The sequence below is a fragment of the Rhineura floridana genome, chromosome 22 (assembly GCF_030035675.1).
Source record: "Rhineura floridana isolate rRhiFlo1 chromosome 22, rRhiFlo1.hap2, whole genome shotgun sequence".
Classification (NCBI taxonomy): Eukaryota; Metazoa; Chordata; class Lepidosauria; order Squamata; family Rhineuridae; genus Rhineura; species Rhineura floridana.
Genome location: NC_084501.1, coordinates 13,932,064 through 13,959,021, shown reverse-complemented (window position 1 = coordinate 13,959,021; position 26,958 = coordinate 13,932,064). Strand labels below are relative to the sequence as shown.

General features: G+C 44.7%; 2 protein-coding genes and 1 pseudogene across 3 annotated transcripts; 2 read left to right on the top strand and 1 right to left on the bottom strand.

Annotated features, from left to right (window-relative positions):
• The first annotated feature begins 1,556 nt into the window (after nt 1-1,556).
• On the top strand, nt 1,557-20,444 carry LOC133374943 (acyl-coenzyme A thioesterase THEM4-like). Of its 2 annotated transcripts, XM_061606290.1 has the most exons (7): nt 1,557-1,852; nt 3,915-4,170; nt 11,872-12,031; nt 13,224-13,392; nt 15,994-16,104; nt 16,717-16,841; nt 19,379-20,444. In XM_061606290.1, exons 2-7 carry the CDS (start codon nt 4,021-4,023, stop codon nt 19,453-19,455), a joined length of 792 nt encoding a protein of 263 aa, XP_061462274.1. In that variant the 5' UTR covers nt 1,557-1,852; nt 3,915-4,020; the 3' UTR covers nt 19,456-20,444. The 2 variants fall into 2 exon arrangements, with proteins under 2 accessions (XP_061462274.1, XP_061462275.1); XM_061606291.1 differs by lacking the exon at nt 3,915-4,170.
• LOC133375288 (5S ribosomal RNA) lies at nt 2,835-2,953 on the top strand (annotated as a pseudogene).
• A 1,234-nt stretch (nt 20,445-21,678) lies between the features above and the next one.
• LOC133374721 (trichohyalin-like) lies at nt 21,679-26,425 on the bottom strand. Its single transcript, XM_061605914.1, has 3 exons — nt 26,381-26,425; nt 24,578-24,737; nt 21,679-23,776 (listed from the first exon to the last, which is right to left on the bottom strand). Exons 2-3 carry the CDS (start codon nt 24,713-24,715, stop codon nt 22,130-22,132), a joined length of 1,785 nt encoding a protein of 594 aa, XP_061461898.1. The 5' UTR covers nt 24,716-24,737; nt 26,381-26,425; the 3' UTR covers nt 21,679-22,129.
• Nucleotides 26,426-26,958: the final 533 nt, after the last annotated feature.

Here is a 26,958-nt window from a genome sequence, read left to right as displayed (position 1 = left end):
GTCATAACCATAGTCCAAATAAACATTTCGATTAATCCATCTCATCAGAATCTGTTAGGTCCAATAATTTCAATAGCCATTATTCCATTATCCCTATTAGTTCCATCTTCCATCTTCAATAGTCCTGTTAAGTCCAGTAATTTCAGTGTCCAATCTTCCATTATCAGTATTCCATAATAATCTTGCTGTTGTAGCCATAGTCATATAATAAGAGTCTGATGGGAATTTCCTCTATCCCAAATATTTTCTTGCCATCCATTCTGAATAAGTTGCTGAAATACTGTTGTAAAGTCATATCTGTGTTCTTCTTTTTTACAAAATGCACTGGCTCATCTCTTAAGAGTTTTTCCATTGTCACAAGGCTGCAGTTAATTCCATAGATTTTCTCTATATCAAGCTCCATCACATCATTCCAGTCCAGAAGATTATCCAAGCCATTGATAACTTTATCTCTAATATCTTCATTAATTTCTTCAGAGATAACGTTAAATTCCAAACAGTAGATTTTATTTCTAAAATCCATAAACTCCAGATCTTTTCCCAATTCCACATTTGTTCCAATCTCCAGGGCTTGTATCTTCCCTTTATTTTTTCTTTTCTCATCTCTGATCTCATTCTCCTCTCTCACAGGATCCCCTATTTCTTTAAGCTCCTGCGTCATTTTGCTCAGTTCAATTTTCAGCTCCTTACTACCCTGTCGCAGGGTTTGTTTCGTTATCTCAATCTCATCCATTATTTTCTGAAACATAGTTACTTCCAGATTCTCAGCCACTTTCTTTATTGCCATTTTTAAAACCACGAAAACAAAGCAAAACAAAAATAAAGAAGAACCACTTCTTATTTCAGCAACAATTGGGTTAATATTCCAGGCTTGATGACATCACAGTATAAACAGAGCAACCTGCCTTATCTCTCTATGTTCAAGAATGCAAAACAAATTTAGTTCCCAGCATCAAAACAGTTAGTGGCGTCGTGAAGAAGCAGATTCGTCAAAATAAAATAGACCAAAAAGAGAATAGTCCCAGACAATATAATATTCCTTGGAATAGAAATCAGGAATAGAAATCCCTCTTCTGTTTATATCTTTAGAATGCACTTCCAGGACAGCTTTTTGCGACAGAAACAGAGATAAGCTGTTAATTTCGTGAATAACAGAGAAGAGTTATAGCTCACCCAGAAGTTGTCCAAAGCCGATCAATCTGACAAATCTCCTTTTGCTGCAACAATTTAAACCAAGTAAAAAAAATAATAGAAAGAAGGGTGCTTGCCTGTTAGTCCGTTCTCTCTTTAAAGAAAAGATAAACGTATCGCTTAAACAGATAGAGCTTGTTCGGAAGTCCGTCCGGCATTGTTGGCTGGACCTTATCTCATAAATTAATGAAATCCAGTCCTCCCAACAAAAACAGGCTTTTGAGGTTGATCTCTACGTTTCTCCCTGCCCGGGAGAAATTTCATCAGTCAAAAAAAAAAAAAAAGTTCTGACTGATTTATATCTGAATAAGCTTCTTCTGAGGCGGGAGCCTGTCTCAAAAGCAGGCACAAGCGAAGTCACCCTTCCCAGAAGTCATAGCAACTTGAGGATTCCAGTGGTGGCATTGAGTCCTCCTCATCTGCTGTTAATATGGTGGTGTGATTCAAAGGCCACAAGATATCATGCAAAGCCCCAAAACCTTCCACTTCCTCAATTTCTTGTGCAAGATTTGGGAAGTTGTTTTTATCCTCTTTATTCCGGAGCCATATTGGCAGTTTATCAGCCTCCCAGTCTGTAATTAGATTTTCGTAAATCAGAGGTTCTTTCGACTCTGCCACATCATGCGACTTGGCTACAAACTCATTCGTCTGATAATATGAGGTAATTTTTGTTTGCTTTTCTCTTGTTCTTTGTAACCCTTCATTATCTGGTGTAATACCTAAGTCTTTACACCCTCTTCTGGTAAGAACCGTTGTTTTAGCCGAGTCAGACGTAAATCATAGAGGGAAGACCGACGTTTATCAATTATTTTAGTTCTGAGGCATTAAAAAGAAAAACTAAAATGTTAAAATATTATCAATTGTTGATAAAAGGAGAGGAAAAATAATGATTCCACTTTCCTTTCTTTTCTCTGGTTATTCAAGCTTGTAAAGTGCAAAGTCGTCTTATCTTAAAAATTTATTGCCTCCCTTTTTTGAAAAAAACAACAATGCTGGGGCTCTCCCAGTACTCAGACAACAAAAACCTCTGAGTATAAAAAAGAAAATATATAGAACAGTATAGCGGAGGACAAGTAAGTAGTAGCCGCTTCAGATAAGATAACTATTTTAAGTTATCTTTCTCTTTTAAGATTCTATTTGATACTTCTAACACAGGGTTTTTCCTGTACTCACTCTGCCGCAGCCATCTTGGAACTCAGAGCTTGGAAAAGTTACTTTTTTGAACTACAGCTCCCATCAGCCTAATCCAGTGGCCATGTTGCCTAGGGATGATGGGAGTTGTAGTTCAAAAAAGTAACTTAATATGTAAATAACACAGTTCCTAAAATGCCTTTTTCAAAGAAAATCATTGCATATTTTAGTTTAAAAACTTTTGTAAGAACTTTTTTTGAGATTTCATCAGCATGTAAAATCGAAAGGGCGTGCTTTACCCCCTAAATTGGATCCCAAAATCAACTGCGGTGTGTGTGTGTGATTTCCAGAAAGCTTTTCAGAAAACATTCCGATCCAGCGTTTTCCAGAAAGCCCACGTTGCCTAGTCGACACCGGCTTTGGAGCTGACCATGCAGCAGTGTAGCGTGGCCCAGAATGCCAACAGGCCATTCATGGGTGTTCTCCATCAACTTCATCGTGCTCTCACTTGGAAATACGGCCCTACTACCTTGAACACACCCAATCTCGTCTGATTTCAGAAGCTAAGCAGGGTCAGGCTTGGTTAATATTTGGATGGGAGACCACCTGGGAATTCCGGGTGCTGTAGGCTTAGAGGAAGGAAATGGTAAACCACCTCTGAATGCCTCTTACCATGAAAACCCTAAGGATATATCCCAGAACAGATTCATAGGCTCGCCATAAATCGTAATCGACTTAAAGGCATATAACAACACCATTTGGGAAACTTCCCTAAGCTCAAGCAGGGGGCATAGAATAGTAGAGTTGGAAGGAGCCTATAAGGCCATCAAGTCCAACCCCCTGCTCAATGCAGGAGGCAAATGATGAGCTTATTCAGCTGGGTTCGATGCCCTGGAAGAAGGTACAATTATGGACACAACTAGGGATGGGGAAACCTTGCCAGTTTTGGTTCTTTCCGTGTCTCATCTTTCCAGTCTTAAGTTTAGTTCTCCGGATTTTTGCAGCAATTTGCAATTTTTTTAAAAAAAAAAATCCTCATGAAAATTCTCTAGCATTTTGATGTGAATTTCTCCTTTTTTTGTAGGCAGTTTTGACTTAATGCACACATTTTTGCAAACAATTTCTCCAAATGTAATGCATTCTTGTAACTTAGTTTCACTCATTTATTCATTTTTATGCACACTTTCCCCTAACATATGCATTGTTGTAAACATTAGTTGGCGAACTGCGTTGCAACATTCAAACAAGTGTGAATTTTGAAGGATGGCTGTGTTTTGATTGATTGTTTAGGTTCGGCTTGAAATGCCAACTGAATCGAAATTCTCACCAATCCCTAATCACAACTCTGAGTCAACGCTTCCTAGCCATTTAGTGGAAAAATAGAAATGGCATCCCCCAAAAAGTTCTTGTGATCTATTTAAGCCCTGTGATTTTGAGCTTCTGCCAGAAGTTATGTTGTCTGTCTGGCCTGACATATATGAAAGATTTTGGTGACACTTGCAATTAAGTTGGGGTTCGGTGTCCAACTAAAGCATATGATTATCTGTGTCATTTGTGCAATCTTTTAATTTTCTCTCTTAATTAACTCTCAGGGAGAGGAATCCTGGTGACTGCTGGTTCTTTTGTGGGCAGGGCCACAAGATGTTAAAAGGGAGACGCTTGCTCCCAGCAACCAGGCGACTTTGAAGGGTATCTGCCATGCAGGTTATTCCACGGAGCTGTGGTCAGCTGGCAAAGGGACTCACTCGCTGGAAGTCCCCCCAATGCAGTCCTTGGGTGACAACATCCGTGGGGCTTTTGCCACGTGGTTCTATGCACCCTGCCTGTGTGCCGATGTGGAATGTTGCTGTGAGTAGCGATGGGTGAATCTTTTCAATGTTGGTTTCTCTTCCCCCCCCATCTTTTAGTTCAGTTCTCCAAATTGGTTTGCCTTTTTTTTTAGTCCTCATGAAAATTCATCAGTATCTTAGTGTGAATTTCTCCTAACATGGCACATTGTTGCATGCAATAGATATTTTTGCAGAGCAATATTCCCTAACCTAGTGCCTGTTTGCTTGTTATTTTCACTAGTATATGTATTTCTGCACACTATGTCCTAGGACATGCATTTTTGTAAACATTATTTGGCCAGAGAACATCACTGTAAACTTCGTAGTGAATTATACAATGAAATGTGAATTTTGAATGATGGCTGGGTTTCAGATTACATATTGTTTCAGAAAGTGAAAATTAGGTAGGTTTGCATTTCTTCCACACACACACACAAGCAGTTGTGTAGCCAAGGTGCCATCATGGAAAAGATCCTGTCTCAAGTCACCACCTGATGATGATTGTAGGTTGTATTCAACTAAGTTCTACTCTGAGTAGACCCATTGCAATGAATGAAACTAAGTTAGTTGTGTCTGTTAGCTTCCATAGGTCTGCTCTGAGTAGGACTAACTCTTTTTTATGTATAAATGCATATACCACCCTTCCTCCCAGAGAAGCCCAGGGTGGCAAACATGTAAGTGATGGTGAAAATTAAAATATCTAAGAACAATTCCAATACAGATACTGTACATGCTGAGGAAGATTTCTGCTTCAAAAGGCTTGTTGGAAGAGAAAGGTCTTCAGTAGAGCATGGACAACTGAGGCCTGGCTATCCCAGTCCAGGAAGGTCCATAGCTAGCAAATCAGCCTAAGTTGGGCCTAAGCACTCCTAGCCACAGAAGCCACTTGGGACACTCGTGTCAAGTTGTAATCCACAAGTACCCCCAGACTACAAGCCTGTTCTGTCTGGGAGTACAACCCCCTCCCCGAACATGTTGTATACTTAATTCCCAGATGCTGGAACCACCCATCCATGTCACTTCTGTCTTATTAGGAGTCAGCCTGTTTGTTGGCCCCCATCCATCCCATCCCTGCCTCCAGGCGCTTGTCTACAGCGTCTCCTGATTCGGATGGAATGGGGGGAGAGCACTGCATGCCCATACCATGGTTTATATTGACTGGAATAGATCTGAATAATCTGCTTTCTCCAGGCACACCTGAAGCTGACGGATTAGTCAGAGCACCCTTATAATCGGGGACAGTGATCCTGGAGACAGTGAGAGCAGTGTTGCTGGTAGGCAACAGCACTTCCGGAGGTACACAGGATGGGGTTATCTCCTCCACCATCACCATTAGTCCTTAAGTGTTATACAGTAATACCTCAGTTAACAAATCCTCCAGGAAAGAAGCTCCTTTTAACAAAGTCTCTTTTTGGGGGGGTGCACCCTCTGATATAGAAAGTGGCTCCTTGTCTACAGGATTGCGGCTGCTGCAGGCAGCTCTCTCATACGTGGCTGGAATGGCACTCCTTGCCAGGTGGCGCAGATCCCTCCACCGTAAACAGTGCTTCGGATGCCTTGGAAGCACTGTTTACTGCAGGCCCGTCTGCTCGAGTGTAGGGGAGGGTGGCACAGAGAATGAGAGACAGATCAGGCACAGGGTGGTGGTGGCAGCAGCTGCCCTTTACCTGCCTGCTCAAGTGTACAAAGAGGAGATCTGTGCTCAATGCTTTAGACTGTTATAACAAGATGCTACATGATAAAAGAAAAAAGGCAAGGCAGGCCTCCCTGGATGCATGTTGGAAGAAGCCTTCAAGTGGTCTTACCTGACCTGGTTGTTTCATTTTAGGCAGGCGTATGGGTAGTTTTGAACAAAAACTTTGCCGAAATATGTTGAACTGCTCTTCTTCGTGGTGGTGTAGGAACCTATCCTTGTTCTTTCCATGTTATTCCTACCTCTGGTGCCAAAGTTTCTGTTGAAGAAGTAATGCGCAGGAACGCATCCGCTTCATTAACTGAGGTATTATTGTACTGGTGCTGCTCTTACCACTGTCGCCAGCTTCTCCTCTCCTCCCCTGCCCTTCCCCACCCCTGGATTATCCTTAATTGTTTTGCCTCCATCTACATTTGTGGGGGCAGGCCTTGGTGATCCTTCCTCGGAGCAAGGTGCTGCTGCCGAATCAATTAATCTGTTGATATCCTGCTTGCATGAGAAGATGGCTCCTGAGAGCAGTTTGCAAGCGTGAACTCAGTTGTGAAAGCCACTCACATTTAAAATACGTGCATCAGCCATTCCCTCAAAGCGCTGAAAACGCCCATAATGAATATATGCAACAAAACAAACTGGCTGAAAAACAGCATAACAATTGACACTGTTTTTAAAAACAACAGCAGCCAGCAAAATGATTCAATCAGGGAATTCCGGTTCAAGCGAACGCTTGCCTAAGCAGAGGGCACAGCCCTCACCAAGGGCACTGATGAGGATGCAGAGGGGGAGGAAGAGGCCATGGATTGGAGCCCTTCCATGCAAGCCCCTGAGCTAGAGCAGGCCCCTCCTGTTGAGACTATCCCTTTGGAAGTCTCACAGCCCCCCTCTTCCTTGGCTCGGGGAAGGGGAGGTGGGCCCATCTGATGCCAAAGAGGACGCTGCACTGCCAGGTACTGTCTCCAAGGCCACTGCAGTGCCCCAAGAGGCAGAAGCAAGCCCACTCCCGGAGGAAGTGTGCCCGGCTTCAGGCTAGGAGCTCTCGGCAGGACAGGTGTCCCTGCGAGTAGGGCTCCTGTACAGTCTCGGATCACAGGTCCTGATCGTGCCAGTTGCTGGAAGCTGCAAGAGGGGAGAATGCTCTGGTCCTCGGTCCTGCCTGTGGGCTTCCCGGAAGAGGGATCTGGTTGGCCACTTTGAAAACAGGGTGCTGGACCGGATGGGCCATAAGCCCCATCCAGCAGCTGAGCTCTTGTTCTGTTCTTAAGGGCTGGAGTCCAATCACATCCGGCGACTCACAGGCACCCCATTCGGTGTCTCCAAATACCGGTTGTTGGAAACCACAGGAGGGGAGAGTTGCTGTTAGCACTCAGGTCCTGCTTGGGGGCTTCCCATTGGAGGCATCTGGTTGGCCACTGTGAGAACAGAGTGCAGGACTAGATGGGCCACTGGCCTGATCCAGTAGGGCTCTTCTGATGATCGTAGGGAGCCTCCCGGTCTAGAGGCAGTCTATCTTGATTCCTTGCTTCTTGGGGCATTTGGCCATTAGGAGAACAGGATGCTGGACTTAAATGGGCCACTGGCCTGGTCCAGCAGGGCTCTTCTGATGATCTTAGGGAGCCTCCAGGTCTAGAGACAGTCTATCTTGATTCCTAGTTTCTTAAGGGTATTTGGCCATTAGGAGAACAGGCTGCTGGACTTATGTGGGCCACTGGCCTGGTCCAGCAGGGCTCTTCTGATCCTGGAATCCTGACACCTGGACTTGACCTTAAACTGCATCTAGGGAACCCTGCAGCTCCTCTCCTGAGCTGGTTTGATCCTTGCCACATTGCTGGCGCCAAAAGACTAATGGGCTCATTTCTGCTCTCCTCCCGTTGCTCGGTATGTTCCATCAGTCTGCTGGAACAAAGCTTGGCTTCTTTACTTACAAGGAAGTACACCTGTCGTCCTTGGCTGGGAGAAAGGATGTCTTCAGGAGGCGGCAGAATGGAATGCAGATGAGGCCCCTCTCATAGTTCAGCAGGGAGAGCGCTCCACAACGCTGGCGCCGACAGTGAAATCGCCCGCCTCCACATCACCCACAAGCCAATAACCATCAGGTCGTGGCAAACCTAATCAGGTTCCGATGGTAATAAGCAGCCCTGCAGGTGGTGGCTCAGAAGCACTCAATTCGCTGTCCGCCTCTCAATTATTTTGGGTCCTGGCCAACACCATTTATTCATTAAACTTACATGCCACCCTTCCTTCCAAGGGAGCCCAGGGCAGGAAACACGCCGGTGAGAAAACAAAACATTTTTAAAAAACAAATTCCAATGCAGACACAGACTGGGGACAGTTTCTTCTTTAAAGGCTTGTTGGAAGAGGAAGATCGTAGAATCATAGAATAGTAGAGTCGGAAGGGGCCTATAAGGCCATCAAGTCCTACCCCCTGCTCAATGCAGGAATCCAAATCAAAGCATTCCTGACAGATGGCTGTCCAGCTGCCTCTTGAATGCCCCCAGTGTCGGAGAGCCCACTTACCTCTCTAGGTCATTGGTTCCATTGCCGTACCGCTCTAACAGTTAGGAAGTTTTTCCTGATGTTCAGTCAAAATCTGGCTTCCTGTAACTTGAGCCCATTATTCCGTGTCCTGCACTCTGGGATGATCTTCAAGGAGATGCCCAAAAGGCAACAGAGATGGTGCCGGTCTGATATTTAAGGGAAGGGAATTCCAAAGGGTTGCTGCCACAACGCTAAAGGTCCGCTTCCTAGGTTGTGCAGAACAGGCCTCCTGATAAGATGGTATCTGCAGGAGGCCTTCACCTGCAGAGCGCAGTGATCAACTGGGTATATAAGGGGTGAGATGATCTTCCAGGTATTTGTGGTCCAACACTGTACATGGGTTTATGCCACTCCAAGTGTACGTCCATCTGGTTGTATCCAACTAAGTTCTTCTAGGAGTGGACCCACTGAAATAAACAGACTGAAGTGCCCATTATTTTGAACGGGTCTATGCTGAATAGGTATGAGAGTCAGTGTGGTGTATGGTTAAGGTGTTGTACTATGACCCAGGAGACCAGGGTTCGAATCCCCACATAGCCATGAAGCTCACTGGGTGACCTTGGGCCAGTCACTGCCTCTCAGCCTCATGAAAGCCCTATTCATAGGGTCGCCATAACTCGGAATCGACTGGAAGGCAGTACATTTACATTACCCTGAATACGACGAACACTGGATGCAGCCTATTGAAATGAACGGGGCCTCAGTCATGCCCATTCATTCCAATTGGTTGTATTCAATGAAGTCCTACTTGGAGCAAACCGAATGAAATTCACAAACCTAAGTTAGTCATGTCTGTTAACTTCAGTGGGATCACTCTTAAGTGGGACCACCACTGAATACCCACCCAATGGGTCTACAATGGAGGGAGGGGGGAAAGTATTGCATTGAAGCCAATGTGAGGTGATACAATTTCGGGTCAATGATGGGTAGCCCATTCAGATGTGGAGATCGCAATCCTAGAGTTGAAACTAATTTGTTTCTTTCGTTGTATGCCATTTCCCCCAGCTGATTCTGTCCAAAGCAACTTAGAAATCAGCAGCAGAATCTTCCTGAATATTTATTCAGCAAGATCAAGCGGGGTTTCTACCTAAAAGACAATTACGTGACAATGTCAGGAATGTTTTGAATGTGTTGGAATACTTAGAACAACGAAATGATAAACAAGCAGCTTTGATCTTTTTGGATGCGGAGAAAGCATTTGACAATTTGAATTGGAAATTTCTGTTTAAGGTCTTGGAACAAATGGATTTTGGAGATAATTTTATAAAATGGATTAGATCTATTTATACATCTCAGAAGGCACAGATAATTGTTAATGGGGGGGTTAACGGAATCATGTGAAATACAAAAGGGTACAAGACAGGGATGTCCATTATCTCCTCTTTTATTTATCTTGGTCTTGGAAGTGCTGCTTAGAGATATAAGGCAAGATAAAAGGATCTTGGGAATAAAGATAAAAAAGAGGAATATAAATTGAGAGCATTTGCTGATGATTTGATAATCGTATTAGAAAACCCTTTGGAAGGAATTAATGTATTGATGGACAAATTAAAAGAATTTGGACCGTTAGCAGGATTTAAGATCAACAATCAAAAAACAAAGATGTTGGTGAAAAATTTATCTTCAAGGGAACAAAAAGAGTTGATGGACAAGACAGATTTTAAAATAGAGGAAAAGTTGAAATATTTAGGTATTATTATGACAAATAAAAATTCAAAGTTGTTTCATAATAATTATGAAAAACTGTGGACAGAGATCAAGAAAGACTTGTTAAGATGGGATAAATTACAATTGTCATTAATGGGCAGAATATCCGTGATAAAAATGAATGTATTGCCGAGAATGATGTTTTTGTTTCAAACAATACCTGTAATATCCTCTGATTTACCTTTTAAACAATGGCAAAAAGATATTTCTAAATTTGTTTGGCAGGGAAAAAAACCAAGTGTTAAATTTAAATTATTACAAGACGCCAAAGAAAGAGGAGGATTGGGACTACCAAATCTGAGACTTTATTTTGCTGCCTGTTGTTTAGTCTGGATAAAGGAATGGATTTTATTGAGGAATAAAAGACTATTGGATTTGGAGGGCCATAACTTGAAGTGGGGATGGCATGGATATCTATGGTATGACAAAGTAAAAGTTAATGTGGACTTTAACAATCATTTTATAAGACGTCCTTTGTTGAAAATATGGAACAGATATAAACCAAGGTTTTATTCCAAAATACCATTATGTGTCTCAAGTCAAGAAGCATTTTATAGAAGAGAAATGACTGGAAAAGAGAAATGGTTAACTTATCAAGAACTTTTAGAAAATGTACACGGAGAATATATAATGAAAGAGAGAGAACAACTGACAAAGGAAGCATATAGTTCTCAATGGTTTGCCTATTTACAATTGTTAGAGAGATATAAAATGGATAAAAAAAGTATGGGTTTGAAATAAGTAAATCTGATTTTGAAATAGGTTTGTGTACAAATGATGAAAATATAATTGCGAAAATGTATAAACTCTTGCTGAAAATGGATATGGAAGAAGAACAAGTAAAAGAGTGTATGGTAAAGTGGGCAAAAAACTTTGGTTATAATATACAAATGGATCAATGGGAAAATATGTGGAAAAAAGGCTTGAGATTTACATTATGCTATAATCTTAAAGAAAATTTCTATAAAATGATGTATCGTTGGTACATGACTCCAGAAAAGTTGTCAAAAATGTATAGTAATGTTTCTAATGTTTGTGGGAAATGTAAACAACAAGAAGGATCATTTTATCATATGTGGTGGTTGTGTAAACAGGCAAAATTATTTTGGGCACAGATAGGTAGGATGATGCAAAAATTTTTAAAGATAAATATTCAGTCAAAACCAGAATTTTTTTTATTGGGTTTTATGGATAAACAAATAGAAAAGAAATATGGAAGAATATTATAATATATGATTACGGCAGCAAGATTATTATATGCACAAAAGTGGAAAATGGAATCAACACCAACAACGGAAGAATGGCTATTGAAATTAATGGGCTTAGTAGAGATGGATAAATTGACATGTTTACTTAGAGAAAAATCGACAGATACATTTCTTAAGGAATGGAAGCCTCTCTTAGACTTTTTGTCGAAAGATAAAAATGAAATGATGACAATGGGATTTGACGATTAATTAAGATAGACTATGGAGAAAAGTGATTTTGTATGTATTAAGGGACAGGTTTGATATATATTATATATTTATAGCTGATCTGTGACAAATCGGAAGTCAATTTTTTTATTTTTATTGTGTTATGTTTTTTTATTTTGTTTTGTTGGTTTTATGAAAATTTGAATAAAAATTATTGTAAAAAAAAAAAAGAAATCAGCAGCAGAATGAACAGCAGCAAAGGGGGGGTTCCCATGGGTGGCCCTTGATTTTATATATATATAAAGGGGTTAGAGATTTTGTTATTGTTGTTGCAACGCCCGTGTAAGCTACTTTCTCTGCTTTCGCTTTCCAGGCCCTTTTTTCTCAGTTTCAGCAGGCGAAGGACTTTGGCCTCCCCAACTCGAGCTGGAGCCGGGACATGATGGCTCAATATGAGAAATTCGTGGCGATGTCAAAAGACGGGACGTGGAAGCGGATGCCAAATCACAAGCACTTGATAGATGATATCCCAAGTGAGTGTTTCTGCTTTTTTATCTCTACTGCCCAGCTGAAAAGTTTTACTTGAACCCTGTTGTTGGCTCTCTCTCTCTCCCTCTCTCTCTCCCTCCCTCCCTCCCTCTCTCTCCCTCCCTCTCTCTCCCTCTCCCTCCCTGTCTCTCTCTCTCCCTCTCTCTCCCTGTCTCTCTCTCTCCTTCTCTCTCCCTCCCTCTCCCTCCCCCTCTCTCTCCCTCCCTCCCTCCCTCCCTCTCTTTCTCCACAGGCACTTGGTGGATGATATCCCAAGTGAGCACTTCTGCTTTTTTATCTCTACTGCCCAGCTGAAAAGTTTTACTTGAACCCTGTCATTGGTTCTCTCCCTCTCTCTCCCCCCCTCTCTCTCCCCTCTCTCTCTCCCCTCCCTCTCTCTCTCCCCCCTTCCTCTCTCTCTCCCCCCTTCCTCTCTCTCTCCCTTTCTCTCCCTCCCACCCTCCCTGTCTCTCTCCCTCACTCACTCCCTCTCCCTCTCGCTCCTTCTCTCTCTCCCCCTCTCTCTCGCTCCCTCCCTCTCTCCCTCCCTCCCCCTCTCTCCCTCAAGGCGGCTTACAAAAACACAAATATAAAAATACATCAATAAAAACCATACAATTTACAATAGGCAATACATAAATAAGTAAATGTTGGTGAGAAGAAGGATGGGCACAGGAGAAGTCCAAAGGAATGGATCTTGGGGGAAAAGACCTGGAGGAGAGGTCCTTTCTCCATGACGACTGAGATGATGGATTAGCAACGCCATGCTGCTCAGAGTGGATTTTAGTCCAGCCACCACCGACTGCCCCAACCCAGATCATCAAATGGCACCAGTCTCTTCCTGGGCCACCGCCGCCTCCCACACCCATCTCTGATACTCATTTTACTCTTTTGCCTGTCCTGAATCTTCCGACATTCCGCTTCATCGGATGTCCACAAGTTCTAATGTTATAAGAGAGGGACAAAAGAAAACTTTTCTCTATCCACTTTCTCTGTGCTATGCACACACTTATACCGTTCTATTGTGTCTCCTCTTGCTCACTTTTTCTCTAAATTAAAAAGGCCCAAATCAACCCCTCTTCCCTTTCTTGTTCGGGGGGGGGGGTTAAAAAGAAAAGCTGAGAATATGTAAATTGAAATATTTGACGGGGAAGGGAGAACTTTAAATCAACTCTTGGTTCTCTTGCCCCGCCCCAGAACAGATGAGGCCAGAACCCGCCGCTAAGAAGCGAGATGGCACCCGCTGCTTCCTACGAAACGTGTACACGGAAGGCCTAGGCTTTGAATTTGTGATGTTCTTCAGTGCCTCAGAGAAAAGGGTGGTATCAATTTTCCAGCCGGGTCTTTACCTGGAGGGGCTGACAGGGTAAGGCTTGAAATCCCAGGTACCCCGTATTTCAGACTCTGGGAACGTAAGACCCAGGAGCCAAATTATTTAATATTTATTTATTAAATGTATATCCCGCCCTTCCTCCCAGCAGGAGCCCAGGACGGCAAGCGAAAACACTAAAAACACTCTGAAACATAATCAAAACAGACTTTAAAATATATTAAAACAAAACATATTTAAAAACATGTTAAAACAAATATTTTTCTTTAAAAGAAAAGCTTTAAAAGCATTTTTAAAAGCAGATCCAACACAGATGCAGACTGGGATAAAGGTCTCTACTTAAAAGGCTTGTTGAAAGAGGGAGGTCTTCAGTAGGCGTCAAAAAGATAACAGAGATGGTGCCTGTCTAATATTTAAGGGGAGGGAATTCCAAAGGGTGGGTGTCACCACACTAAAGGTCCGCTTCCTACGTTGTGCGGAACGGACCTCCTGATGAGATGGCATCTGCAGGAGGCTCTCACCTCCAGACAGCACTGATCAATTTGGGTATATAAGGGGTAAGACGGTCTTTCAGGTATCCTGGTCCCAAGCTGTCTAGGGCTTTGCATGCCAAAACCAGAACCGTGAAATGCGGCTCTCCGGTCTCTCTGTTTGGCCCTTGGGACACACCCTCCTTGATGGAATTATTTTATTGTGTGTCGTCTAGTTGGGTGTGTGTGTTGCCATTGGTCTTCTCCTTTGCGTACCACGTAGAAGCCCCTTTGGCGATTAAGCAGCCTATAAATTGATAAATAATCATAATCAAGGGAACAAGTTAACAGAGAAGAGTCTGGCTTGCAAGCTAACCAGTGAAGATGTTTTCAACACACTTTTCCAGGTGTCTCTGCCTCAGGTGTTCATTCCGTATTGTGTTTTCTTACATTATTTGTCCTTTATTTAAAACTGTTTGAGCTGTTTATAGGGTACATTTGTACATCACCTTCAGTCGCAAGTAAAAGGTGATTCATAAATTAGCTCATCATCACCATCTCCTGGAATTAGGGATGGTAGGACCTGTCAGGTTGGGTTCCCTCCATTTCTCCTTTTTCCAATCTTAAATTCAGTTCGCCACACTTCTCCACACTACCGGGAGGAAGGACGGGATATAAATTTAATAAATAATAATAAAAATGTATATGTGTTTTTTGTGTTTTTAGGTACTGTAAACCGCCCAGAGAGCTTCGGCTATGGGGCGGTATACAAATACAATCAATCAATCAATCAATGGAAATAATCTGTGATTTAAAAAAAAAAAACTCATGAAAACTGCAGTGCCATTTTCTGTTTCAAGACACAAGTAGGAATTCTCTCCAAAGACTTCTTTTTTAGTTTTACTAAAAATCCACATTTTAGGCTGCAATCCAGTACACACTTACCTGGGAGTAAGTCCCATTTGAACCCAATGAAGCTTACTTCAAAGTCGATATGTATTGGATTGGAGTCTTAGTGTGAATTTCTCCTAGTGGACACTTTTTTTGTATGCAGTTCTGCATTTTTGCAAGGAATTTCCTCTAACAGAATGCATTTTTGTACATTACTTTCACTGTTCATTTTTATGCACACTTTCCCCTAATAGATGCATTTTGTAAACACTGGTTGGAGAACCACACTGCAAAACCTGAAGAAGTGCGACTTTCAAAGGATGGCTGCGTTTTGGTTCTATTGTTTTGGAAAGTGCAAATTTGACAGAATTAGCTTTAAATGCTAACAGAATCTATTTTTTCCCATCGTTACCTGAAATAAGGCATGGTATTAACTGAGGGGAGCAAGCCACATCATATTATCCAGAGGGGCTTTAGCAAGGCAAAAAGATGGTGATGGTGGCTTCATTTATGAAGGGCTTCTTAATGAAGCACCTCAAATGGATTTCGCAATACAAGTAAAACAAATAAATGCATCTGATTTAAAAAACGGTTTCAAATCTAATATAGATACCGAATGAGGTTTTTTTTTTTTTATTAAAAAAATCTCCACTTAGAAGCTAAGAAGTTGAGAATTCCAATGGAAACGGGAGTAGAAATTGCCAGTGTTCACTTGTCCGTTCTGTATCTGGAATGGAAATCAATCCAGCAGATTCTATTGGTATTTGCTCTTGTTGTTTTTATTATGGGTTTCTTCCTCCCTCATTTGCACTGGCTTTTATTTGCATTGAAATGAACAGGGAGGAATAATGTGATGGCTGCGCAATTAATCCTGTACCTTGCGTAAGTTACATAATTTCACCACAGTGGATGGATAGCTTTTGACAGTAGGTAAACTGATGGATCGGAAACAGGGCTGTATGGGATGAATGCAGGGACACACAAAAAAACCCAAAGAACAATGCCTCCTTTACATCCCTACTTAGGCTTTTTGAAAGAGGAAAGATGGACGATTGCATTGGCCGCATCCCAATCATGAGACCTTTCGACCCTTAACACAAGACAACTGGCAAAACTAGCTTCTTCTAACAGGCTGTCCTGCAAAACCTAGGAGCATTTATACCGGGTCTTGATCTCTGCCTCATTGCAGGTCTACAGTTAGGATTGCCAGTCTTCATTCCACACCATCTTCCTCATCTCTTCTTGGGCATCTGACATTTGACTTTATTCTATCTAGATATATGCATGGCGGTGCCATCGCCACCATCCTTGACAACACCCTTGCGGCCTGTTCCCTCTTATCCACTGGCAGGATGATAACTGCTAACCTCAGCATAAACTACAGGAGGTAAGGGGGGTTGGAATGCCTACATAACCTAAGAAAAGACAAGGATTTGGAAGAGACAGACTGTGAGCACACTAGTATCCTACAGCAAAGGGTTTCCATTGGCCACACCTGGACGGGCAACGGATTGATCAGCCAATCAGTTGCGAAATCTGTTTGAAGCTGAACTTTTTTTAAAAAGTAAAGCTGATTACAAACCAACAGAAAACTAAATGTGTCTCTACCCTTAGAAGCACGAGAAGGGCTTCTCTTGCATATTGTAAAGGTGTGGAGTTGATAGATAATGGAGAGAGATGCCAGCTTTGAGGAAGGCACTGGCTGCCCCTGCAAAAACTGTGTCAGGATCCAGATCACACAGAGCGATGGTGAGGGATGGAACTCTTTAGTGAGTGCGGAACACAGCTGAAACTCCCGCCCCAAAACGTTCCCAGGCCCTGATTAGCTGCTAGGTGAATCTGACTGGGAATCAGCTGATGGCTTGCTCCTTGTGGCCGAGAGCCTATGTACCAACCTTTACCAGTTCTGAACACTTGACTTTCCCCCAATTCTGTCTTTGGAAACCTGGGAACCTGGAGAGACGAGGAAGGCTGACCAGCAAATTATCTCCCCCTGCAGCCCAGTCCCGCTGGGGTCTGTGGTCCTAGTGGACACCAAAGTGGACAGAACCGAGGGGAGGAAAACATTCGTGTCTGGCCAGGTGCAGAGTGTTGACGGGCAGGTCCTTCACGTGGACGCCACTGGTGAGTGTTCGCTTTTTTCCCCCTTCAAGTTTGACGCTTGTCTGGGACCATTTTCCCTGCTGCTGCCTTAAAATGCCCTGCACAGCTTTGTAAGAACTGACATTCCACTAGACAGGCCCTGGGCATGCTCAGCTGACATTCCTAGATGTCATTTGGGCTCTACCTTTCCCATGACTGTGTTCATTCCCTGCCTCCGAGGAAGAGACGAGACAGGGAGCCCCGCTCCATCAAGCTGGGTTGGGCCCAGGAATCATTTCTTTCTTCATCTCCCAGTACTCATTCGGTACCCGGATTACCTTATTTTAATCTTCCACTCCTGTGTGAGTCACAGCTATTAAATTATAAGCTGCTGTTCTAAACAGGGAGTGTGCAATACCACAAAGGTGGCGCATAAATGTGTCAGATAAATGAGTCACTAATCCTGCAGACCCAGATCAGCGCCGAGAGGAACTGCAGGGCACGTGGTTAGATTTCTGCATTGAGTGTTGATTTTTGGTAGAAAGTCTCGCATAGAAAGACGATGGCAATGTTGTTATTTATTTATTTATTGTATTTGTATACCGCCCCATAGCCGAAGCTCTCTGGGTGGTTTACAGTAACTAAAAACATTAAAATCAAATATCCAAATTTAAAGCACATCTTTTAAAAACAATTTAAAAAATGTAAAACAATTTAAAAGCCAAAATGCCTGGGAGAAGAGGAAAGTCTTGACCAGGCGCCAAAAAGATAACAGTGTTGGCGCCAGGCGCACCTCGATTTATATCCCACCCTTCTTCCTGAAGGAACGCAAGGGCCACAAACACGTAAATAATAGAACTTCTTTAGAAATACTAAAAAAAGAAAAGTTAAAACATTCAACCAGCGACCTCTGAGTTGCCAGGAACGGGAACATCAAATGCCTGGCTAAACAGGAATGTGTGTTTAAACTCTTCCTGAAAGTGAAAAATGAGGGACACAAGCACACCTCCTCAGGGAGGGCATTCCACAAACAGGGAGCTGCCACTGAAAAGGCCTTGTCACGGGTCAACACCAACCGGGCAGTAGTCATCAAAGGAGATCCAAATCCTGCCCCATCTATCGGCCTTCACTGAAAGAAACTGGGGGCACTTCTGTCTCTTCCCTTGCCACTTTTTAACCCTCCTGAACGTGCATGGCTGACTCCGGGTTTGAGGGGACCCTCTTGGCAAGGTGTCCTCTGCTGGGCCGGGTCCATTATCACCGGGCATACATGGTTGTAGCCACAGCGGTGAGCTGCTGCTTTTTCATTTGCAGACAATTCCATAGAGCAGGGATGGCTAATCTTTAGGCCCTCCAGATATAAGAACGTGAGAAGAGCCTGCTGGGTCTCTCCAGTGGCCCATCCAGTCCAACTTCCTGTTCTCACAGTGGCCAGCCGCATGCCCCACAGGTGTTGTTGTGTGAATCTGTATATTTGTTAAGCAGAGAACGGCAACGGTCTGAAATGCCCATGTGCCAGTGCGTGCGTTTACCTAACAAAGCAGGCTTTTACCCTGCATTGAGATCACTGAGACTTAAGACTTAGTAAAATAAGAAAAGCTACTTTATTTATAGAAATACATAGTAGATAGAAAGGCATGCCTAGGTCTAACTAACTAACTAAGTTGGAGGCGCAACACCCGGGCTTGGGAGTTGTCCTCATGCCTCAGGAGAGAGGGAGCAGAGACAAGTCAGTCAGAGCATGACAGGTAAAGGTAATCAAGCCTATCCATCTGGAGGACCCTATCTCCCTTCTGGAACATAAAAGAACAAAACAGGAGTTGCTCTTGCCCCACTTCCAACAAAAGGGAAGTCTGAAAGCAGGACCTGAGCATAGGAGCAACTCTCCCCTCCTGCAGTTTCCAGCAACGTACTGCCTCTGACTATGGATCGGGGCATGATTGGACTCCGTCTTTCAGGCCCAGACAGCCAAGGGCGATGGGAGTTGTAGTTTAAAAAAGTAACGTTTCCAAGCTCTGGGCATGATTGGACTCCGTCTCTCATCCCCAGACAGCCAACACCCAAAGGTGATGGGAGTTGTAGTCCAACATCATCTGGCCAGAGGCGGTATGCTTCCCAACACCAGTTGCTGGAAACGGCAGGAGGGGAGATAACGGTTGAGCTCATGCCTTCTTTTGGGGCTTCTCAAAGGTATGTCCAGTTGGCCACCATGGGAACAGGATGCCGGACTAGATGGACCACTGGCCTGATCCAATAGGCTCTCCTTAAGTTCCCATGGAGAGTCGCAGGTTCCCCTCTCGCTGCTGAAGTGTCAAAGTGTTGGCTGCCCACTAGAGAGCAGCAAAGATGCGTCCGATGTGAAGGGACGGCCATATAGGGATAAACCAAGATATTCTGCTTTAGGCTGCTGTTGTTAACAATGGGAGCCCTGACTCCCACAAAACACGCAAGCAGGTTAAGACAGCAGCAGTCCCTCGCTAGCCTGAGGGCCTCGTCCAGTCTGCTAGCCTTACAGAGCATGACACGAAGGGCAGGGCGTCCCTTTTTTTTTACCTTTTGCCCATCTCGCTGGCTTTCAGCTCTGTGCATCAAACTGGAATCGAAGAATTCCCCACAGCAACAGGCCCGTTCCAGCGGTTCACCCGAGTCCACCTGAGGAATTCAGATCTCCCAGGAAAATGACGGCACCACCACCCCGCCCCGATTCCATTTCATCGAGAAGCGCTACGATCAAAGAAGCTGGCTCTCTGAGAGATCGGATCTCTCTTGACCTTGTTCGCTTCTGTATTACAAGCTGTTTGCTATTGTTGTTGTTTTAAGGGCAATTTAGCATCAATTGCTTTCAGGAGGAGCAAGTTTCCTAATCGTTTGGGGAATATCTTGGGACTTACGTGTGTGGTTTAATCAGGGCTGTGTGCACACCATGCCTTTAAAGCACATTCCCCACCACCACCACCAAAAAATCCTGGGAACTATAGTTTACCACTCATACAATTCCCAGCACCCTTGAACTGCAGTTCCCAGGATTCTTTGGTGGGGGGGGGGAATGTGCTTTAAAGGCATGGCATCTACGCAGCCTAACTCTTTGCAGAGCAGCCTGTTTCCGCTAACCCAGCTGAGCTAGCTCAAGACAACTTCTGATAGTCCAACAATATCTGGAAGACATCAGGCTGGAGAAGATGGAACTGAACTAACAATATCTGCTGGGTGCACGTCCAATTTGTCATTAAAAAAACCTCAGCATTTTGGGTGTATTTGCTTTTTTTAATGAAGATGAGTTGTCTCAAGCAGGTAATGGTGAACCAATAAGTAACAAAATAGAGGAGGGCGCTTTTTTTCCTCCCCCATCCCAGACCCTTTTTCTTCTGTGTCATGTCTTTTAGACTGTAAGCCGGACAGCAGGGGCCATCTTCTCACTGACGTTTGCAAAGCCGCTTTAGGAGACTTGCTTGACTGAAGAGCAGGGTATGAAGGGTTTAAATGAATGAATGAATGTGCCATTCTTGCCAGATATTACTGGGCTCCGACAATTGCCCCAGCCATTATGGCGAAGGGCCAGGGATGATGGGGGGGGTTGTTTTTAAATAGCACAGGCCTCTCGACGAAGCTAGCTGTAAACGCTGCAATAAAAATGATTACTGAAAAGAGCCAGTTGCGTTCCTTCAGGGCAGGGCCAGCCCCAGGCATGCCGGGGCCCTTGGGCACCAGCCTGCCCTGGGCCCTGGCACCTGCATGCACACATGCATGCCCCACCGACCTACCTACCTACCAAGCAGGCGGGCGGAGGAGCAGGAGGTTGGGTGGGTGAGCGAGCGGGGGGGCAGGCAGGGGAGAGTGGGGGATGGGGGAGAGCAAGCAGATGGGGTGAGGGTGAGCAAGCAGGGGGCGAGGGTGGGTGAGCAAGCAGTCAGGGGGAGGGTGAGTGGACAGGGGGGAGGGCGAGTGGGCAGACAGCTCCCTCCCTGCGGTCCGCGGCAAGGAGCCTGCCGTGGAAGGGGAGCACTACTTCCCCACCATAATGAGGGGCCCCTGTGGGCTGCGGGGCCCTCAGCCAGGGCCCTACCTGGCCACCCTTTGGAGCCAGCCCTGCTTCAGGGGCATTTGTTAACATTCAGGCTGAAAACATCAGCACAGACCCAGAAGGTGCATTTATTATGACTCGCTACGTATATCTCAGCACATCGTAAAATGCTCTTCTATTCAGACAAGCAGAGTTTATGCCTACTCTGGTGCCGCTTAGACAATCGGGTAACAAGCTAATATCTAATACGAAAAAAATAGGCAGGGTTCTTTCAAATCAGAGGTGGGGAAGGGTTTTTTTTCCAGCCCAGGGGCCACTTTCCCTTCCGTGAGCCACTTGCCAGTTGTGGGCGGCACCAGAGGCAAAAGTGGGCGGAACAAGAAATGCACATTTTACCTTTAGACAGTAGGCTAGTTTCTGTACATGCTTGCCCACCCCCTTCTCTATCCAGGCAGCCAAGAGGGCATGATCAGAGGTCAAGGACGCATTCCGGCCAGATGAAAAGCTGTCGAGGAAGGTTCAAAGCAGAGCTGGTGAGGGGTGTGGCCTGGGGGAGAAGGGGTGTGGCTTAAAAAGGGGGTGTGGCCTGGGGAAAGTTCCAAGGACCAGACAGAGAGGTCTGAAGATCTATATTTGTCCCCTGGGCCTAAGGTTTCCTCACCTTTCCTCTCAAGCAACTTGTCGCACCTTGAGTGCCGTCCAGAATTTTGGGAATGTGGCTCCTGTCAGCCCCAACCAGCACATCCAATGGTCAGGGCTGAAGGAAATGGTCTTACCCTAGTGTTAGCAATAAGGCCACTCTGTGTTCTAACAGGAACACTGTACAGACAAAGGGCTCCACGCTGCATTCTTGTTTGCAATCTATTTTTATTGTCTTATGTGGAAGCAGAAGGAAGAAAGGGGTGAGGGGAAGCATCTGTTTAGCCTAATCTGTGCACTCAAGAAAGGTCAGACATCTGAGTAGGGTTACAGGCTGTTATTTTATGGCTGTTCGGTCTGTCTCGCTGGCTGTGTGCTGGGCTTGCTAGAGACACAGGATCCAATTCATTGAGCAGGATCAGATCCTTTTGTTTCTGGGGGTGGGGCGGGGTCGCTCATTCAGACTATCAGCCTGGCTTTCTAATGTGTGAGATGATGGAGCCTGGTATGGTTCATGAGATAAACACTGAGACTTTGCTATGGCATGGAAGTTAGGCAGCCTCTTGCCTCCTCTTCCTTCAGGATCGTATAATGGGGACCTTCTCCTGTCATGCTCTCCTTCCCAGGGCTTCAGGGTCATGACATCTCTGCCTTCCCCATCTCTCCTCTCTCAGGGTAGGTTTGCAGACTTGAGGTCCCACCTTCTCACTTTCTCCACCCTCAACAGAGGCCTTCTCCTTTCACACTTCCTGTCCAGGGCTCCGGGTTCACAATACAGCTGTTTCTTCGGAATACATTCTCTTAATCCTGATTCACACCCTTGCAGCCTCCTTCTCTCACCATCACACTCCATAGGTTCAGGCTGGAAACATTGTTGTCTCCCTCGAATATCCTCTTGGCAAACTCGTTCATGTCGCAGAGACCTTCTCTGCTCCATGCCTCTTTTGAAGGCTCCAGCTTCATAGCATTGATGGTGCTGCCTATCCTCACATGGTTCTGGTTTGCAGGCTTCAGACTTTCTGGGTTCAGTGTCTCTTTCAAAGGTCTCAGGATCACAAAACAGCTGCTTCTTCTGAACATCCTCACAGAGTTGTGGCTGACGTCGTGCAGACCTCCTCCTCCCAGCTCCTTTCTTGAAGGATCCAATCTCACATTGCTGTTGCTGTTTCTGACTATCCTCACGTAGGCCTGGTTTGCAAGTTTGAGGCCTCCTCCGCTCAGCATCCCTTTCAAAGGCCTCAGGATCACAGTACTGCTGCTTTTTCTGAACATCCTCACAGAGTCCTGGTTTGCAAGCTTCAGACCTTCTCCATTCAACATCTCCTTCGAAGGTCCCAGGATCATAAAAGCCCTGCTTCCTCTGGTCATCCTCACATACTCCTGGTTTGCAAGCTTGAAACCTCCCATCATTCGCATTTTCCAGGAGTTCATGTTCATAATGTTCTAGACTTCTCTGAACCTCATCCCACAGTGCTTGCTCGCATGACCAAGACCTTCTCTTCTCACAGTCCACGGATTCATTGTAACACACTTGTTGTGACTTTCTGCTTTTGCACCCTTTTTCCAGGGCCTCATAGCAATCCTCTTTCCTCTGAATAGCCTCTCTCAGTGTTGCTTCACATATTTGAGGCCTTCGCCTTTCACAATCTCTTTGCAGACTTTTCGATTGAAAACTCTCCTTGTTCGGTTCATCGTCTCTTCTTCGTGGCTGTGCCCTTCCCCCCTCCCCTTCTCCTGATCCACACAGCCATGGTCTCCTCATGTTCTCCTCCTCAGTCTCTTGACGCTGACATTGCCTCCGGTCTTCCCCTCTTCGTATGGAACATTGGTCCCTTTCATCTCCTTCCCGGAGCTGAGACTGACATAACGGATGACATCTCTCAAGGTCGTCCCTCTGCAGAAGGTCTCGACAGCTGGCTTCATTCCTTTGTAGCTCTTGTTCTCTGGACTGCCCACAATTCTCCACAATCGCCTGGCATTCGAACTCACGGCATTGATCTTCACATTCATCTTCCCTTTCTGGATGGTCATGTGGTGGACAGTCTTTCCTGCAATCACCTCTCAGCTCAAGCTGACATACACAGCAGTTTCCTTCATCCACTTGCACTACGGGCTCACGGCGAAGGTAATCTCTCCTCTCCTCCTTTCTCCTGCTGCCATCACATGGAAGGAAGCATCCTCTGGCCTCTTGGTGTCTGAAGCAGGCCTTAGCTGTGTTGAAGAGGAGATGCAGGTAGCTGTTGAAGTCGACCACGCCTTCCTTGTTGTGTTCCAGCTGTTGGAACATCAGCTGAAGGGTCTGAGGATCGCAAGTGTTCTGCAAGTCGGGGAGAAAGGGAGTTGGATCGTTGGATCTATAAGCTGCTGTTGCCATCGACCAACATTCCTGTAGACTCAGTATCCCAAAGCACATCCACCCCCTTTTCTTCTCCTTCCTTCTAAATTATTATGATTAGTAATATTGGCATTGTTTTAGTTATTATAGACACTGTGTCTAGGGAGAACAGGATTGTATATGGGAGGGGGAGTGCAATCATATTGGTGCATTGGAGACATTTCCCAGACACAGAGCATCAGTGTGGCCTGGGACACCCAACGCCATGAGTGGAGAGTAGTTACCCCATCACTACAACAACACCCACACCATCTGTTCCTTTTTTTCATCTGCGGATGCCCAGATCTCAACTATTTCTGTTCCTTTAACTTTTTCTTATGATCTTCACCATGCAGTTCCCAAACTGCTTTGCTTTCTTTGGTACACCCCACAGATTTTAACCATCATGTTTTGTTTAATGATCACATAGTTTTCTCTCCCCTAGACTCCTACTCATATTTCTTGTGGGTAAACATCTTCTAAAAAATGTAACTGAGCTCTTGTAGATCCATGGTTTCAAGATGGATCTCTCCAGATATGGAATGTGAAACGGCAGGCTTCACATACCATATTACCATCGTGTTTATGTAGAAGTGCACTAAAGACATCTGTTTTCCAATTAAAAGATCTAACATCTTCAAGGCCCAGGGAAGGGGGAGAAATCTTGGAGAAAGACACCTCTGGAAACCCAGATATTCAGAGTTAAGTCACAGGGGCTCATAATCCATATCAGTTCCTGCTCACCTTGATGACCTCAGCCAACTCCTCCTTGATCAGCCTCTTCATCTCCCTCTGGCTCAAGGTGACGCTGCCCCCGTGACGTTTGGCATGCTTGTAAAAGACCCCAGTGATGTCATGGATGCTGTCCAGAAGGTGAGCCATCTTCCAGAAAGTTCTGCAGGGACTTGTACAAGTAGGAATTGTTGTTAGCACAGGAATAACATTTTCTCTTGATGTAACCTTCACGGGAATTATTTAATGCTTTTCAAAGTTCTCAGTTTACAAACAAACAAACAAACCCTTAAGCATTGTGACAGCAGTTTATAAAGCTGTGAAGGATATGTAGAATATGGAGGGAGGAAATAATATGAGAATTTGGGGTCACCCAGTGAAAGAGATGGGTGTCATGTTCAGGACAGTCAAAAGAAAATCCTTCTTCACACAACACAGGTTTACCTTTGGGATTTAAAGCCTTAACGTCACCCCCTCTAGGCTATTTTTAACGAGGTGATGAGTGTGTGGAATCCCACTGTTGATTGGCCCAGCAAGTAATATTCAGAGGCAGACTGTGTCGGACCATGGAAGTACTCCTTTTGGCTATCACGATTAACAGTCAATGATGGGCCCTCCTCCTCCTCCACCATTCTGCCATAACACCTTCGAAGCTGTTGCCACATTTTGCAGCAGTGGATACCAAATGTTCATTCCAAGCCATGAAGCTACTGCCAGTCAGCTCTAAAGAAAAGGGCCATAGTCCACGGGTAGAGCATCTGCCTTGCATGCAGAAGGTTCAATCCCCGGCATCTCCAGGTGGGGCTGGGAACGTCCCCTGTGTGAAACAGTGGAGAGTTGCTACCAGCCAGTGTAGATGATATTGAGCTAGATGGAACAATGGTCTGACTTGGTATAAGGCAGATTCCGATGTTCCTAACATTTTCTTGGTGATTCCAAATTCTGTTGTCGTTGTTCTCCTTCTTCTTCTTTGTCGTCTTCTTTGTCGTCGTCATATTCATCTTCTTCGTCGTCTTCGTCATCTTCTTCGTCGCCATCTTCATCTTCATTGTCTTCTTCTTCTGATTATTATGATTATTACCAGATTGATCAGTTGCTTGTTACCTGAAGGTCTCCAAGCAACTTACAGCATTGTTAAAAATCAAAATAAATGTATCATACCATAAAACAAAAATAATAAAACAACCGCCCCTTTGCATCCACAGAAAGCTTTGGTGGCACACTAATACAAACAACATAATCTTAGTCTATCAAATACCTGGGAGAAAAGGTAAGTGTTTTACCTGGCACCAAAAAGATATCAATGATGGCTCCATGCGGACCTCACTGGGGAGGTTATTTCACAGACAAGGAGCCACAACAGAAAAGGCCCTCTGCCTTGTCACCAGCCTCTGAGCCTTCCTTAGAGAAGAGACCTGAAGAACAGCCTCAGAAAAAGATCTAAGGGTCCAGGTAAGTTCATATTGGGAGAGGCATCCCAGAAGATATTGGGGTCCTGAGCTGCTCTAGTTCTAGTACTGTGAGACAGCGAGGCAGAGAGAGAGTCTCTTTCCATACCACTCATAACTTTATAAACCACTGCCATATTTCCCCATAGTAACTGATTTCTCCATCAACTTTAATCCACCCCCCCCCAGCTTTATCTGTTCTTCATGGAGCTCTTACCTGCAGATCACCTTCCCTTTCCTTCCATTCTTAAATATCAACAATATTTCTTTCCAAACCAGGCTCTTTCTAAACTTCTCCATCATCACGTGCTGATATTCCACAAACACACACTTTCAAATCCCAAAGTACCCGAAGATTTCAACTCACCCAGGTCAGTAACAGCAACAGTTGATAAACTGCAGAGACACAGGATGGAGAACAGAGTGGAGCTGGTCCCTTTTTGTACAGTTCTTAATTATACCGGTGGAGGGCGAGGCCCTCTTTAGATGAAGGGCCTCATTATCTCTAGCCCAGCCCAACCAGTCACACGCTCGTCTCCTCCAGACGGGTTGTTTAGCTTCTTTCTCGCCTCTCTTTTGGAGACCTGAACTAGCACCAGTTGCCATGGGACAAGCAGGTGAAGTCCCACCTTTCCTGGTTAGTTACTGGGCCCAGGATAGATCTGTCTGCAATCAAAAGGAAACGTAATACAAATTGGCAAGCAACGTCAAGACAAAGCAAATCAAACCGCGGTCCCGGCAGAACATGTCGGATTCTGGGTTGTGCTTTTAGTTTTAAACCTGGAAGGGATTAGGAGTGAGGGAGAAATTTGATTCAGTTTGCATTTAAAGGCAAACCTATGTAACAATGCGCAAACGAAACACAGCCATCCTTCAAAGTTCTGTGCTGCTATGAATTTTGCAGTGCAGTCCTCCTCACCAGGGATGTGTACAAAAATGCACAGA